A 13,435-nucleotide genomic window follows, 5' to 3' on the forward strand; every position below is an offset into this window, starting at 1 on the left:
CCTGCGACCCACACTCATTCCCGTCACTTTGACCGCCAAGTCGCTCGCCGCGCCCTTCTCCCTCGCCTCGCCTGGCCTTCGTGCATGGAGAACTATGAGCGCCTCGAAAAGGTCGGAGAAGGTGCGCCGCGCTCGCCTGAACCGCTGGTTGAGTAGCGAGCTGACCCTCGCTTCCTCGCGCAGGGACATACGGCAGCGTCTACCGCTGCAGGCAGGTCTGTGATCGTTCGCTCCGCTCGCTCTAGAACTGTCACTGACGCTGTCGACCCGCCCACGCCCCGTCCTGCCGCCATTTCGACTTCTCGCCTCCCGGCTCCTCGTCTTTCGCGACCCGACGTGAACCCGCATACACTCCCCCTCGCATCCGTTCATCCCAATTCCATTCTGTATTCCTCGCCCGACCCGCAGGTCCACACCGGCACGATCGTCGCGCTGAAGAAGATCCGGCTCGAGGAGGAGGACGAGGGCGTGCCGAGCACTGCGTTGCGCGAGGTCAGCGTCTTGATGGAGCTGGGCCAGAGCACGCACGAGGGGGCCAAGTGCATCGTCAAGTGGGTCCTTCGGTTCATCTTGGCGTGATGTAGGGGAACGGAAGACCGCTGCATGAAGAGGTGGACCGGGAGGAGGCGAGATAGGCGAGGTTGCGAAGGTCGACTCTTCGAGGCTGACTTCCCGTTCTTCCCTCCGACCCACCCGTCCATCCCGACCTACACCACGTCTCTACAGGCTCCTCGATGTCATCCACGTCGACGAGTCCCTCTCGCTCGTCTTCGAGTTCCTCGACCTCGACCTGAAAAAGTACATGGACGTCGCGGCGCTCGCAGCACAGCAGGCCAGCAGCGCGCAGACTGGGACGGTCGACGAGGAGGGCAACTGGAGCATGCCGATGCCGCAGCAGGTCTTGCCGCACAATGTCAAGGGGAAGGGGAGGTCGAAAAGGGGTCTGCCGGCGGACCTCGTTGCGGTGAGTCCCGGAGGGAATGTCTACGACGCGCGGCCGGCCGCGATCATCGACTTATGCTGCTTCTTCGTGCGCTCGCAGAAATTCATGTCGCAACTCCTCCTCGGGCTCGCACACCTTCATTCCCGCCGCATCCTCCACCGCGACCTTAAGCCGCAGAACCTCCTCATCGACAAGCAGGGCAACCTCAAGGTGCGCTGCAGAGTCCGCCGCTTGTTGAACTGCTCCGCGTGCTGACGAGCTTGGCATCTTTCTCTCGCTCGCAGATCGCCGACTTTGGTTTGGCGAGGGCGTTTGGCGTACCACTACGGACGTACACGCACGAGGTGCGTCGCAAGCGGTGTTTGCAGCATCGTCGAAGCTTTCGTTGACTCGGTTCTGCAGATCATCACGCTCTGGTACCGACCACTCGAGGTGCTGCTCGGCGGCCGGCACTACACGACTGGCGTGAGTCCGCTCCTCCGCTCCTTGTACGCAATCCGAACGCTCACCCGAGGCTTTTTGCAGGTCGACGTCTGGAGCTGCGCGACCATCTTTGCCGAGATGTCGACGGGCCTGCCTCTCGTGCCAGGAGACTCGGAAATCGACCAGATCTTCAAGATCTTCCGGTTCGTCCGCTCGACCCTCTCCTCCAATTCCAGCTAACGCTCCGCTCCTGCAGCCTGATGGGCACGCCCACGGAGCAGACGTGGCCCGGCCTCAAGCAGATGCCCGACTACAAGGCTTCGTTCCCTCAGTGGCGCGCGACCGATCTCCGCCAGCTCTTGCCCGAGATGGACGACCGAGCGCTGCACCTCCTCAACGGCATGCTCCAGATCGACCCGGAGAAGCGGATCTCGGGTGCGTTTCGCCCCCTTCTCTCGCGCGTCTCGCTCACACTGACTGAGTTCACGAAACGCACAGCCAAACAAGCCCTTCGACACCATTACTTTCAGGCTCGCCCTCCCGCTCCCTCTCCACACCCCGTCTCGCCCCTCTCGCAACCTCTCTCGCCCCTCCTCAATCCCTGGGGAACGACCGGTCCGCCCTGCGCGCAACAGTTCGCCGCACCAGCTGGCTCGCACGCGCAACGAGGGACGCATCCGATCGCCCAGCCACAACAGCAGCAGCAGCAGCAGCAGCAGCAGCAGTCGTTCTTTGCTGCTGCGCCGGCGAGAGCGGGACGGGGCAGCGCTGGATCGTTGCAGGCGAGTCCGATCGGGAGGAGCGTACCGAGAGGGGAGGGGTTGATGGCCTCGCCTATGCACTGAGTGCGTCGGCGGGTTAGGCGAGGAGACTGGTCTCCCTCTCGCCTTGACAGCGCATGCCCATCTCCATTCATTCGTTTTGTTCCCCTGCATCTTACTCTCGCTCAATACTCTCCCGCTTCTGTACTGTACGACCAGCGCAACCTCATCGTCATCGAACCCATTCGTTACCCTCCAGCGTCTCACGGAGAGAGGTCTGCAAGCTCACGCTCTCGCCCGCACCATCCCCTCGAGCAGAACGTACCCCGCCTTGACCCCATCCACAATCTCCACTCTCCGCCCCTCCGCTTCTCCCAGCTCCTCGACACACCCCGCCCTAACAGCCTCATCAAACCCAACCATCCCCGCGCACCCGAGACAAACCGCCCTCAACCTCCCTCCGTCCTCCTGCGCCTGTCGGATCAACCGCTTCACAGCGTCCTTCAATCGACGCGTGACCTCCGTCTCAGGCGTGGAATGCAACTCGACTGCGTTCAGGCCGGTCGTCTGTACGCCCGCGAACTTGGACGACTTCTGGCCCACCTCGATGCCAAGGAAGTCGGTCACTCCGTCGCTGAGGATCGACTCCCATACGGCGCCGGTAGTTACGATCCCGAACTTCTCGCCTGGTGCACGGAGGAGCGCGAGCGAGGCGAGGATGGAGGCTTCGAAGATCCCGAGAACGGGGAGGGGTGCGAGGCGCGCGGAGAGGAGCGGGACGAGTGGGTGGACGGAGTAGCAGGCTATGAGGATGGCGGAGTAGGAGGAGGCGAGGGATTCATCGAAGGAGGAGGAGGAGGAGGAGGAAGGCGAGTTGAGGAGGTGTGGGAGGACGGCGGTGGCCGAGGCGTGGCAGTCTTCTGAGTTGTTGATCGAGGCGATGCCTGTCGGTGCGGTGAAAAACGTAGGCGGGGGTAGCTGTGCGAGGTGGGAGTTCAGCGAGTGTATCAGGTTCAGAGGGAGAAGCGGACGCACCTGTCCTGTCGCGACTATCGGTCCGAGTGCTGCTTCGAGGCCGTCGGTCATGGACTTGGTCGTGTTTGGGTTCACGACGAGGATTGGGAGCGGGGACATGGTCCAGAGAGAGCGAGGATGGAAGCGGACTGAGGAGGAGGTCGTCGCGGGAAAGAGGCAGGCAAGCGGGCGTCGGGCTGGGCTATGATTCAAGGTCCAGGACAGGTCAAGCAGAGTGTGCAGGGTGCAGAAGAGGCGAGAGAGCGAGCAGGACGAGGATGGACCAAGTACTCCGCTTCGACCGCCTCCTTCGCGAGCAGACGCGGGGTCGTCGCGCTTCGTTGAGCCAAGCGTCCGGCAGCCAAGAAGTCCCTCGTCAGCGCGGCGAGCGAGGCGCTGCTTGTCCTCCTGCCATCCACCTTGCTATCCTGCTGCCTCATGCTGTCATCCTGCTCCCACTCGGACTGCTCGCTGGCTGGCGGGGCGATCGCTCAGACGACAGGCGATTGCGGCGGGTTCCGCGCACGCATATTTCGCGCACCAGCACTGTCTTGCGGCCTCGCGTCGATGTCGAGCGAGGGAGACTGGCGCCGGTGGAGGAACGAGGCAGGCGACGGCGACACACAACAGCAGCAGGCGGCGCGGACACGAGCCAGAGGACTTAGGACTTGGGAGGGACATTCGCGCGCTCGCCTGCCGATGCCAAAGTTGGCTGTCGCGCTTCCGTCTCCGCTCGCGGTCGCATCGGTGTTTCGCTCGCAGCTTGCGCTTCGTCCTGCTCGTGCTGCTCCTGCTGCTGTCCTAGAGCTTGTTACACGACTGCACACCCGCTCACTGAACCCAGCCATGCTCGCACTCACCGCCGCCGCAGCAACCCTCGCCCTCGCAGGGTCATCCCTCGCCACGACCACCATCACGGCCGCACCCTCGCCCTCCCAGGTCCAGCAGGCAGTCAAGCGCGCGGCGTCGCAGAACCCCTTGACAGACTACACCTACTCGTACTCGGCTGTCCCGTACCAGGTTCTGCCCGGAGCGTGCGTCCCCCTCCCCTTCGGTATCCTCAAGGCTGCGCCCGAAGAGATGCTGCCGTGCTGACACCTCTTATGTCGCTTCAACAGTGTCGGACGCGGTCCCCAGGTTCGTCTACTCCTCGCGATTAACCCCCAAAGCCCCCGTGCTGATGCCGAACTCCCCCTCTCGATCCCTCAACATCCTCAACTTGCTCTCCTTTTCGCCCACGACAGTCCGGCTACAACATCTGCAACTCGACAACCTCGGGACCGGACTCGCAGTGCCAGACGCTTGTCGCCAACAACGCGAGCGACTTCTGCCTGTGGGGATCGCCGACGACTTCGCCTAACGGTACCATGTGCGTCGAGACTTTGCCTGGGGCGCCAAAGTGCGTTGCTGACATGCTCGAGTCGATCCAGCGGCGATGTCGAGGCCGCGGTCGTTGCCTACGTGCGCTTCACCTCGCTCTTCACCTCGACCCCGCAGCAAACCGCTCACGGGCCCTCGTCTCCTCTTGCAGTGCACGAACGACCAGCACGGTGCTCGTGTTCTTCCCGCAGGCGCCATCACCGGTCTTCAGGTGCGATCCCCAGCTCGCCCACCCCTCAGGAGCGACTCACTGACGCTCGACACGAACCGCGCAGTTGATGCACACGTCCGCCTACATCCAATGGACGGGACACATCAACATGACTGCGTTGGGTTTGATGGCGACCGACACCGGAGGAGAGCTGGGTGCGCCTGCTTCTCCGCTCGAAGAACCGCAACAGCAGCTTACGAGTGATATTGCGCAGACCCGCACGGCGCCGATTTGGCTGGTAACCCTCTCGGTGGTGCGTCTCACGTTTGTTTGCGACTGTCACCACGACGGGGCTGACGTGTGACGATGCGCAGGTCTCGTCTACTCGAACCAGATGCCGGGCGGGAACAACCAAACCGAGATCCAGGCGATCGAGTGGAACAACTTCGGTGCGACGCCACGCCACACCTCTCCTCCCGTTGACGAGACAGCTGACCCGGCGGGAGCGAAACAGTCGGCTCGGGCGTCTTCTGCTTGAAGTTGTGCTTCGACAACACCCAGAACGAGCCGTTCTACTGCGAGAACAAGTTTGACTTGTTGGGCTGCTCCTACAGTGCGTTGTTCTCGGTGCCCTCCTGCGCTCACAGCGGTCGGCTGACGCGCCTCTCACCGCGCAGACATGCCCGCCGCGTACCAGGACGGCGTCTTCCTCGAGTGCGATGGCGACCTCCAGGACGTCGTCGGCACCTACACCGGTACCGACGGCTCCAAGACCATCTGGTCGCAGCCATCGTCCCTTCCTGCAACCTCGACGCTCCCTTGGACGCCTCGCGTGCCGGCGTCGAGCAACTGCAAGACGTACCAGTCGACCGACTTGTTCCCCAACTCATTGCTTGGCTACCAGGTGAGTCCTCCCTGGGTCCTTGCCGCAATGAGCTCAATGCTGACCATTCGGAAACCGCAGTCCACCTCGACCTCTTCGTCGACCGCCTCTTCCGCGACCATGACCGGCGGCGCGTCGGCCTCACGCTCTGGCGCATCCGGCGCAGGCGCAACCGGCACCTCCGCCAACGCCGCCGCACAGACGAGCAAGACCTCCAATGCAAACGAGGTCGTCGTCTCGGGCGCTTTCGGCGCCTTCCTCGCCGGCCTCGCGGCGTTCCTCGCCTGAGGTCTCGAGTCGGTATCGTAGGGCTGCATGGACGTTCTAGCATGGATCGCATCTAACCTGCGAGTTCCCCCGATTCCCCTTTAGTCCTTCCCTCTTTCTTCGGTTCTCGCTATTATCACCCCGTCTCCCTCTCTCGCAATCTTAGGGTTCTTCCGCGGGCAATACTGGCGCTGTTCGTATAGAGACCATGCAAGTAAGAAAGAAGCTGCCGCCTGATCACCGACTTTCGCCCTCCCCTCTTGACCTTCTCCCGCATTCGCCTCTCCCGCTTCCCGCTGTTCCAATGGCTCCACGCGGCCGCGGTCGAGGCCGAGGCACCTCCGCCGGCGCTGGCAAAGGCGGGCGCAACAACACACCCCGCGTCCAGCGCGACAGATCTCAGTACGGAGGGAGCGGGTTCAGCGAGATCCCTGCTTCGGCGGTGGACCAGCCGCTTCGAGGGGAGGGGAGCGAGTCGGATGGTGAGTACACTCCCGGGGTTCTGGGCGGTCTGAGCGGGTGGCTGACGAGTGGAGACGGTCGATAGGCGAGGGAGGCGATGAACTGCTTGCGAGCGAAGTGCCCGTCGCGATGTGGGTGCGTGGACTCGTTCTCTGCGTAGACTGAACGAGGCTGATTGATGCTCGATACAGGATTTTGACCACTGCGACCCGCGCAAGTGTAGCGGGAAGAAACTCGCTCGACTCGACTTGATGCAGGAGTTGAGGGTCGGGCAGCGCTTCCAAGGCGTCGTGATGAGGTGTTTCACTCGTTGCAGTCCCTCAGACGAGTATGAACTGACGCACGGTGACCCACCAGCCCAAAAGGAACGCAGGTCGTCTGCCCTGCGGACAAGGACATCGTTGCGGCTGCGGGAGTTGCGGTCGTCGAGTGCTCCTGGGCGCGCCTCGAGGAGATCCCGTTCAACAAGATCAAATCTCCTCATGAGCGGTTACGTGCGTATGTGGCATCTCGCTCCGAAGGGGTGAGGCTGATCTCGCTCGACTTGCAGTTCCGTACCTCGTCGCTGCTAATCCCGTCAACTACGGCAAACGTGCGTCCTTTGGCTCACTCGCAGTCGCTTCGCATCTGACACGCTTTTACACACAGCCTACAAGCTCACCTGCGTCGAAGCTATCGCCGCTGCGCTGTACATAACTGGCTTCGATGCGCAGGCGGAGGTGTTACTGAGCAAGTTCTCGTGGGGTCACTCGTTCTGGGAGGTTAACGGGTGCGGCCATCACTTTCAACTCTCCGATTCGACGCTGACTTGGACTGCCCAGACCCATCATCGAGCGGTATCGCACTTGCACGACGCCCGAGTCAGTCATCGAGATGCAGGAGGTCATGATCAGGGAGATGGAGCGCGAGCAGGACGAGCGGAGTGCGTCCCATCTCTGCGTCGAAGCGATGGTGTGCTGACGAGTGTCCTTGCAGAACGAGCGAAGGAGGAGATCGAGGAGGCGGGCGACTTGCTCATCGAGAACCCTAACCATGCGGGCGGAGCGTGGCGACCACATCACTCGGACGAAGAAGAGGAGAGCGAGGAGGAGGAAGAGGAGGAAGAGGACGACGGCGAGTACGAGATTGACAAGCTCGGGAACCGGATCAAGAAGCTGTGAGGGGAGGACGAGAGGACTTGTAGCATAGTACTCGCATCGCATGTTCAGGCAGTGTGATCTACTTGCACAGTGAGTATACAACGAGGGCTAGACGGCGTACAGCAACACCTTAACTCGACAACAAACCTTGTATCGCCCGCTCCATCTCCTCGTCTCGCTCGATTTCTGCCGGTGTCGGCCCTGTCGTCTGTGGCAGCTCGCCGACCTTGCCGGTCGCCTGTCCCAGCTTGCCGTCTGTGATCTGCCACAGCACCTTGTCCACCTCTTCCTGCGCCTCCTCCTCGAGCTCCTCATCTGCCTCGTCGAGCGTCTCCATCGTGTCGTCCATCATCTCCGTCATGATGCCGGCCTGCACGAGGGTCGTCAGTACGCAGAGAGCGTCCGGATGATCGAACTGGACGCACCTTCATCATCTCAGCGCTCATTTCCCGCATCGTGCCCGATAGTTGCGGCAGCTTGATGAGCGAGTTGGACGCCCTCATGATCTCCGTCGACGCCTGCAGGGTCCCCGTCACCTTGACCATCGCTGTGAGAATAACGAGTAAGCGTGCAAACTGGAGAGAGACAAGAGAGGGAACGCACCGAGTTGGTGGCCCAGCTGCATATTTATCGAGTTGAGCTGCGCCTTGCTCGTGAGCATCCGCTGCTTCTGCCGGTTACTCCGCACGACCTCCCTCGCGAGCAGCTTGGCGTTCTTCGTGTCGCCCTTCTGCGCCAGCTTCTTCACCTCGGCCTTGACCTTGTTGCTGGCGAGGTCGAGCGTGTGGATCTCGCGGTCCAGCATTCGCTGCTCCTTCTTGAGCTGACCCTGCCACTTGCGCACCTTCTCCTGCGGCGTCGGACCCCACAAGAAGCGATTTATTGACTGCATCGCCATGAACGGTCGAGGGAGTTGGGGTTCGCTGATGAGGATACGAGAGTCGGTCGGAGGGCGAGGCGCGTGGTGTCAAGCTTCGTACGGGGTAGAAAGAGCTTTGGCGAATCCGGTAGAGCAACTCGTGGCAGCCCTTGCCAATGTAGAGGTGCAGCAGCGAGCGGTTCAGGTCCAGGAGGTGGTGCGTCGGCAACTTAACCTCATCATCCGCACTCACTGGCTCGTATGGGCTCGAGCGACACACCAGACATGTCAGGTCCTCCCACAGGAAGTCCCAGCGAAGCGCCAGAACCCGCGCCTCGCCCAACACCGCCCTCACCACCCGTCGACTCTCGTTCTCGGCGGTGGATTGTTCTCTCGTTCTGGGCTGTTGTGCTGCTGGGACTGCCGCTGTGGTGGAAGACGACGACTCTCGAACGGAGATCGCTGCCGAATAGCCGGGTGCAACACTGGGCGGAGAATTGGCAGGAGCGGATACCTCGGAGAGACGACTTGCGGGACGGTACAGGTGCGTCCTTGCAGGTTTCTTACCCGCCTCTACTCTAGGCTGAGCTTCCTTGTGTGCCCTGCAGATTCGCGCGTCGTGCGGTTCTCCCCGAACTACAAGGTCGTCCTCAGCCTGTTGAACCAGGATGCGAGCCAAGGCGGTGCGGTCTTGACGTGGGGTGCGCCCTCATTGATCAGACGTGCGTGCTCTCCTGACTGATTCACGGAGCCTGACTGATCCTCTACGCCTCCGGCAGAACACCTTCGTCCGCTCCTCAAGACTCTGGCGCCTCTGCACAACTTCACCTTCGAGACCCAGATCCAGTACTTCTCTCCTCTCGCTATTGAGCTTCACCGAGATGAGGGTGCGGGTACGCTGGTGGAAGAGAACGACCTGCGGGCATTTGTGAACAACGCCGACTGGAACCTTGGTGCGTCTTCTCTGCCCGCTGAAATCGTCCTTCGTCTGACTCGTACCACTATTGCAGCGACGGGCGATACACTCGATCCCGTCATCCATCTCATGCTCTACGTTCCAAGCGCCGAGAACCGGCCTATGCGCATTCGAGCAGGAGGTGCGCAGACTTGCTTGCCCTCTACGGCTGAAGCACGAACTGACTGGTCATGCTTGTGCGGATCAGACGAGATCAAACCCACCTCTGCCTTCATCATGCCGCAACGAGGCGGCGTAGTCATCCTCAACCCGCTCTCTTCTTCCCCCGAATCTCCGCCCTCAGTCCCCCTCGACGTCCCTTCTTCAGCTTTTGCCGCTCCGTTCCGCCTTTTCGAGCAACAGCTCCGCGTCCTTCTGGGCCTCGAGACCTCACGATCAGGTGGAGGAGGGCAGGCGCAGGTCGACAGGCTCATTCACCGGCGAACGAGGGAGGCTGTGGAGGATTGCGTTGAGACGCTTCAAGCGACTGTCAAGATGGCACGGGATATCCCCAACATGCGCATCAGCAAGGAGGTGCAGGAGCGGATAAAGCGAGCGCTGGACGAGCTGGACAAGGCGAGTTGGCCGGTCTAGCGGTCTGCTGTCTTGCGACGGGCTTTGACCTCCTCCGTTTCGTTTTCATACCCTCAGGCATCCTCCGCTGTGGCCCCAGTCGACGCCCTCCGTCACGCCGCCCTCGCCCAAACCCTCGCTTCGCGAGCCTATTTCGACCCCTCGATGGTCGCCCTCCTCTACTTTCCCGACGAGCACAAGTACGCCATCTACACGCCGCTCTTCGGGCCGGTGGCCGTGCCTTTGCTGGTTGGGTTGTTGCGGGAGTTCAAAGAATGGAAGAAGGCGAGGAAGGAGAGGATGGCGGGCGGGAAGCGGGCAGAGAGCCGCGACGGAGACGCGGAGGGTAGGGACAAGGTGGACTAGAGGGAGGAGGAGCCGTGTATTGCATGTTTGGCGGGTGTTTGAGCATGATCAGGTCGATGCTTCTCGACGAGGGACTCGCAAGGAGAGCGACTTCGAATCCGCTTGGTCCGCGAGTAGCGATTCGGCGGGCGTAGAGACCGCCGAAAGCTTCCCTACGCCTCCTGCGGTCGTTGAGACCGCTTTGACGTCGCCAGACAGGTCGGCACCGCCCCACCAACAAGCTTGGACAAGTCCAGCTCACTTGCTCATCGCTGCTCGCCTCTACTGGCTCTGTAGGATGCCTCACAAGCGCGCCAAACGCAGTCTCCGTCTCGCGGCGAGCGAAGCAAAGTGCGCCTTCGCTTTCTCCCGTCTGCCCATCCTCATCGCTCCCTGACCCTGAATCCGCTCGCAGAGGCATCGACAACCCTCCGACGGCTGCAGACTCGCTCTTGCCGATCACTACAACTACAGAGGGGACGGAGGCGGCTGGAACGGCGGACGGCGAGAAGCGGAACAAGAAGCGGAAGAAGGCTGGCTCGGGTGCGGGTCCTGTCGACACGGGCGGGATGAGCAAGTCGGCTTTCCGGTGCGTCCTCTGGCTCCCCGACATGACGATGACGTGCTGACGAGTCTCTCGCAGGATCCTGAACGCCGCCAAGCTGAGAGAGGAGTACCATGCGAAGAAGAAGCGGAAGGTCGAGGAGGAAACGAAGGGTAAGAACCCGAACCAGCAAAAGGTGAGCACACTAGCATTCCTATCCTGCTATCCCCCGCTAATCCTTGCACGCCCGCAGAAATCCTCCGCCATCCAGCCGCTCCCCTACGAATCGCTCTCCTCGTTCAACCACCGCGTCGAGCAAGAGATGCGACACTCTGTCCGTACGGCTATCAAAGATGCGAGCAATACGGCTCAGAAGCGGAAAGACCGGAAGGGCAAGGCGAAGCAAACCGCGGACGAGGATGAGGAGGATGAAGAGGAAGACTCGGGCGTCACGAAGGACAAGGACGGCAAGCCCGTCGCAAAGAAGGCTAAGCCGACGCCGGAGGAGTCGCTCGATCCGTTCGCCAAGCCCAGAGTGCAGCGGGAACAGCAGCAACTCGAGCAGGCGAAGAGTCGGTCAGGCCGGACCGAGTTCGCAGCGGCAGATTTGCGGCGACGGATCGACGATGTTGTCCAAGCGCCACCTACGCTTGCAGACCCCGCTCGTAAGGGTCTCATGCAGAAGGTGCTTGGGCCAGGTGGCGCAGCGGCGTGCGGGACAACGAGTGAGGGGCCGGGGACGTTCAAGCTGGCGGGTCCAGATGCGCCGGTCGGAAGCTCGCGGCTACCCATCAATCCGGCGATGAAGGCGATGCTGGATGCGGAGCGGGAGCGGGCGGTCAAGATGTACCGGCAGCTGAAGGAGCAGCGGGAGAAGGAGCGGGCGAAGTGAGCCGGATGGCTGCAACGGGTCGCGTCGTTCATCGGGCGCGTCGGTAGCATGGCGTGAGACAACGTTCGCTGGCAGGAGGCATCAGAGCGAAAGCAGCGACGCCTGGCGAGCTTGAGGCCGGAGTTGAGAGGCGAGAGAGGCCAGCCACGAGATTCTCTCCGACTCGCACGAGGCAGGCAGTAGATGGACGAGCGCGGGGATTGCATGGCAATAAAGGGGCGCACTGTCTGAGAACGATGTACGAAAGACAACAGGAACCACGACTGAAAAGCGAAAGTCTCCTCCTTCTTCTCCCTCAACGAAGTCGGCCTCAAATCGGTGCGAGCATGGAGGACGGTGAAGCTTGCTATGTTGTTGACCTGTCAGCGTGTGGACGAGCGCAGGAGAGCGCAGATCCGACCAAGGTGAGGGCTTGGGAAGGTTGACCTGCACGAGGAGAGATGTCCCCTCCTTGAAACGTCGAAAGAGGCGTCTGCGCGTCAGCCATCGGCAGTCTAGCATGTCTGCATCCAGCTGAGACCCTTCGCTTGCGAGCAGCTGGTGCGAGTCGAGGAGAGCGTCTGCGCGTGTAGCTTCTTCGCACTCTCTCCTCCTCCGTCCACGCTACCTCGCTTATTCGCGGAAGAGTCGCGCTCGAACACTCACTACGACATCGACGCGCGCCCTCCTACACCTCGCCACTCCCTCCGATGGCTCCGCCGCGCCCTACCTCGTCCTCGTCCGCCTCGAACGGCCCTCCTCCGCAACGCCGCCACGGCGTCCTATGCGACGCGTCCAACACGCCCGGGCCGTCCAACACCCACGCCTGGGCTGGAACGCCCCGTCAAGACGTGTCTCCTGTGCTCAAGCGGGCCAGGGTCGAGGAGGCGGATGGCACCGTCGACCCCTGGGGACGCAAGCGTGTCTTCGGCAAGCGGGACTGGCAGAGCAGGGAGCAGCACGACCTCGAGAAGAAGCGCGCGCGGTTCATCGCTGCGATCAAGAGCAAGAAGGCGGAAGAAGTCGCCTTTCAGCGCGCAGGTCAGGGAAGGGGCAATGAGGCTGTCAAGATCAGGCAGGAGCGTGAATGCTTGGAGAAGGAGCTCAAGGCGATCGAGTCGCAGATCAGTAGACTCGATGGGGGATCGGAGACGAGCGCGAGTGATGGGGAGGACGAGGTGCGCTCCCTCTGCCTTTCGCGCCACGAACGACTCGTACACGCGCGCAACGCAGTTCTGACGCAGCCTCCTCGTTGGGCAGAGCATCGGGCGCTCGGCGTCGACGTCTTCAGGCGCTGGAACCGCCGCCTCGGAAGCCGCAACTGCTCGCAACAACACCCCTCTCTCCGTCCGCCCTTCGAGCTCCGACAACGACACTCGCACGGCTCCCCAGGCCACCACCACGCAGCAGGCGCCGGCTCCGACGGTTCAGTCATTCGCTCAGCCGACGAGTCGCCCGCGCCGCGACATTCCTCCTCCTCCGCCCACTCAGACTGCGAACCCCGCTCGCAACGCGCCGATTGCACAGCCTGCTGGTGCACAGGCGAGCGGAGCATCTCTGTCGCGCACCTCCACGAATCAGGAGAACCCCGCAGCCGTCGCAAGCGGGTGGATCTCCCTCCAGTCGCTCGTCGACGAGATTGCTCGCAACGCCTACACCTTGCCGCTCAAGAAGACGCTCAAGCTCGATGGTCTCGTCATCAACGGTCGCATCAAGGCTGGCGACAAGCCCCGCATCCTCAAGCTCATCCTGCACCTGCTGGAGGAGGTCAGCCGCGGCGAGCAGGCGAAGGAGGCGCTGTCATCGCTTGGCTTGAAGCCGGCGAACGAGATCAAGAACGTCAAGCACATCTTCTTCGCCGTCCA

At 62.2% G+C, this 13,435-nt stretch overlaps 8 protein-coding genes across 8 annotated transcripts; 6 read left to right on the forward strand and 2 right to left on the reverse strand.

The window, feature by feature from the left end:
- Nucleotides 1-84: 84 nt before the first annotated feature.
- Nucleotides 85-2,211, forward strand: RHTO_05858 (cell division control protein Cdc2; the record flags this gene model as incomplete). The annotated part of the gene is made up of 10 exons (XM_016419519.1): nt 85-121; nt 184-215; nt 409-551; nt 727-964; nt 1,043-1,153; nt 1,228-1,287; nt 1,346-1,408; nt 1,469-1,569; nt 1,623-1,801; nt 1,865-2,211. 10 exons carry the CDS (start codon nt 85-87, stop codon nt 2,209-2,211), a joined length of 1,311 nt encoding a protein of 436 aa, XP_016269725.1.
- Nucleotides 2,212-2,412: 201 nt separating this feature from the next.
- RHTO_05859 (DCG1-like protein) lies at nt 2,413-3,261 on the reverse strand (the record flags this gene model as incomplete). Its single annotated transcript, XM_016419520.1, has 2 exons — nt 2,413-3,105; nt 3,163-3,261. The coding sequence occupies 2 exons, from the start codon at nt 3,259-3,261 to the stop codon at nt 2,413-2,415; spliced, it is 792 nt and encodes a 263-aa protein (XP_016269726.1).
- Nucleotides 3,262-3,987: 726 nt separating this feature from the next.
- Nucleotides 3,988-5,843, forward strand: RHTO_05860 (macrophage activating glycoprotein; the record flags this gene model as incomplete). The annotated part of the gene is made up of 11 exons (XM_016419521.1): nt 3,988-4,175; nt 4,260-4,278; nt 4,386-4,510; nt 4,572-4,602; nt 4,673-4,732; nt 4,797-4,887; nt 4,947-4,985; nt 5,047-5,121; nt 5,187-5,285; nt 5,350-5,576; nt 5,637-5,843. The coding sequence occupies 11 exons, from the start codon at nt 3,988-3,990 to the stop codon at nt 5,841-5,843; spliced, it is 1,161 nt and encodes a 386-aa protein (XP_016269727.1).
- A 283-nt stretch (nt 5,844-6,126) lies between these two features.
- RHTO_05861 (DUF367 and RNase L inhibitor RLI, possible metal-binding domain protein) lies at nt 6,127-7,444 on the forward strand (the record flags this gene model as incomplete). Its single annotated transcript, XM_016419522.1, has 8 exons — nt 6,127-6,304; nt 6,370-6,419; nt 6,476-6,582; nt 6,642-6,778; nt 6,835-6,876; nt 6,933-7,053; nt 7,106-7,206; nt 7,260-7,444. 8 exons carry the CDS (start codon nt 6,127-6,129, stop codon nt 7,442-7,444), a joined length of 921 nt encoding a protein of 306 aa, XP_016269728.1.
- Nucleotides 7,445-7,553: 109 nt separating this feature from the next.
- Nucleotides 7,554-8,321, reverse strand: RHTO_05862 (vacuolar sorting protein VPS24; the record flags this gene model as incomplete). Its single annotated transcript, XM_016419523.1, has 3 exons — nt 7,554-7,793; nt 7,849-7,970; nt 8,027-8,321. 3 exons carry the CDS (start codon nt 8,319-8,321, stop codon nt 7,554-7,556), a joined length of 657 nt encoding a protein of 218 aa, XP_016269729.1.
- Nucleotides 8,322-8,567: 246 nt separating this feature from the next.
- RHTO_05863 (phosphatidylinositol glycan, class S) lies at nt 8,568-10,176 on the forward strand (the record flags this gene model as incomplete). The annotated part of the gene is made up of 6 exons (XM_016419524.1): nt 8,568-8,826; nt 8,891-8,983; nt 9,062-9,235; nt 9,293-9,379; nt 9,446-9,813; nt 9,889-10,176. 6 exons carry the CDS (start codon nt 8,568-8,570, stop codon nt 10,174-10,176), a joined length of 1,269 nt encoding a protein of 422 aa, XP_016269730.1.
- Nucleotides 10,177-10,453: 277 nt separating this feature from the next.
- On the forward strand, nt 10,454-11,591 carry RHTO_05864 (uncharacterized protein; the record flags this gene model as incomplete). Its single annotated transcript, XM_016419525.1, has 4 exons — nt 10,454-10,506; nt 10,571-10,744; nt 10,799-10,895; nt 10,953-11,591. The coding sequence occupies 4 exons, from the start codon at nt 10,454-10,456 to the stop codon at nt 11,589-11,591; spliced, it is 963 nt and encodes a 320-aa protein (XP_016269731.1).
- Nucleotides 11,592-12,280: 689 nt separating this feature from the next.
- On the forward strand, nt 12,281-13,435 carry RHTO_05865 (uncharacterized protein; the record flags this gene model as incomplete). The annotated part of the gene is made up of 2 exons (XM_016419526.1): nt 12,281-12,748; nt 12,831-13,435. Coding segments are annotated over 2 exons (1,073 nt in total), but the record flags the coding sequence as incomplete, so codon positions are not given.

This window comes from Rhodotorula toruloides (genome assembly GCF_000320785.1).
Source record: "Rhodotorula toruloides NP11 unplaced genomic scaffold Scaffold37, whole genome shotgun sequence".
NCBI classification, from domain to species: domain Eukaryota; kingdom Fungi; phylum Basidiomycota; class Microbotryomycetes; order Sporidiobolales; family Sporidiobolaceae; genus Rhodotorula; species Rhodotorula toruloides.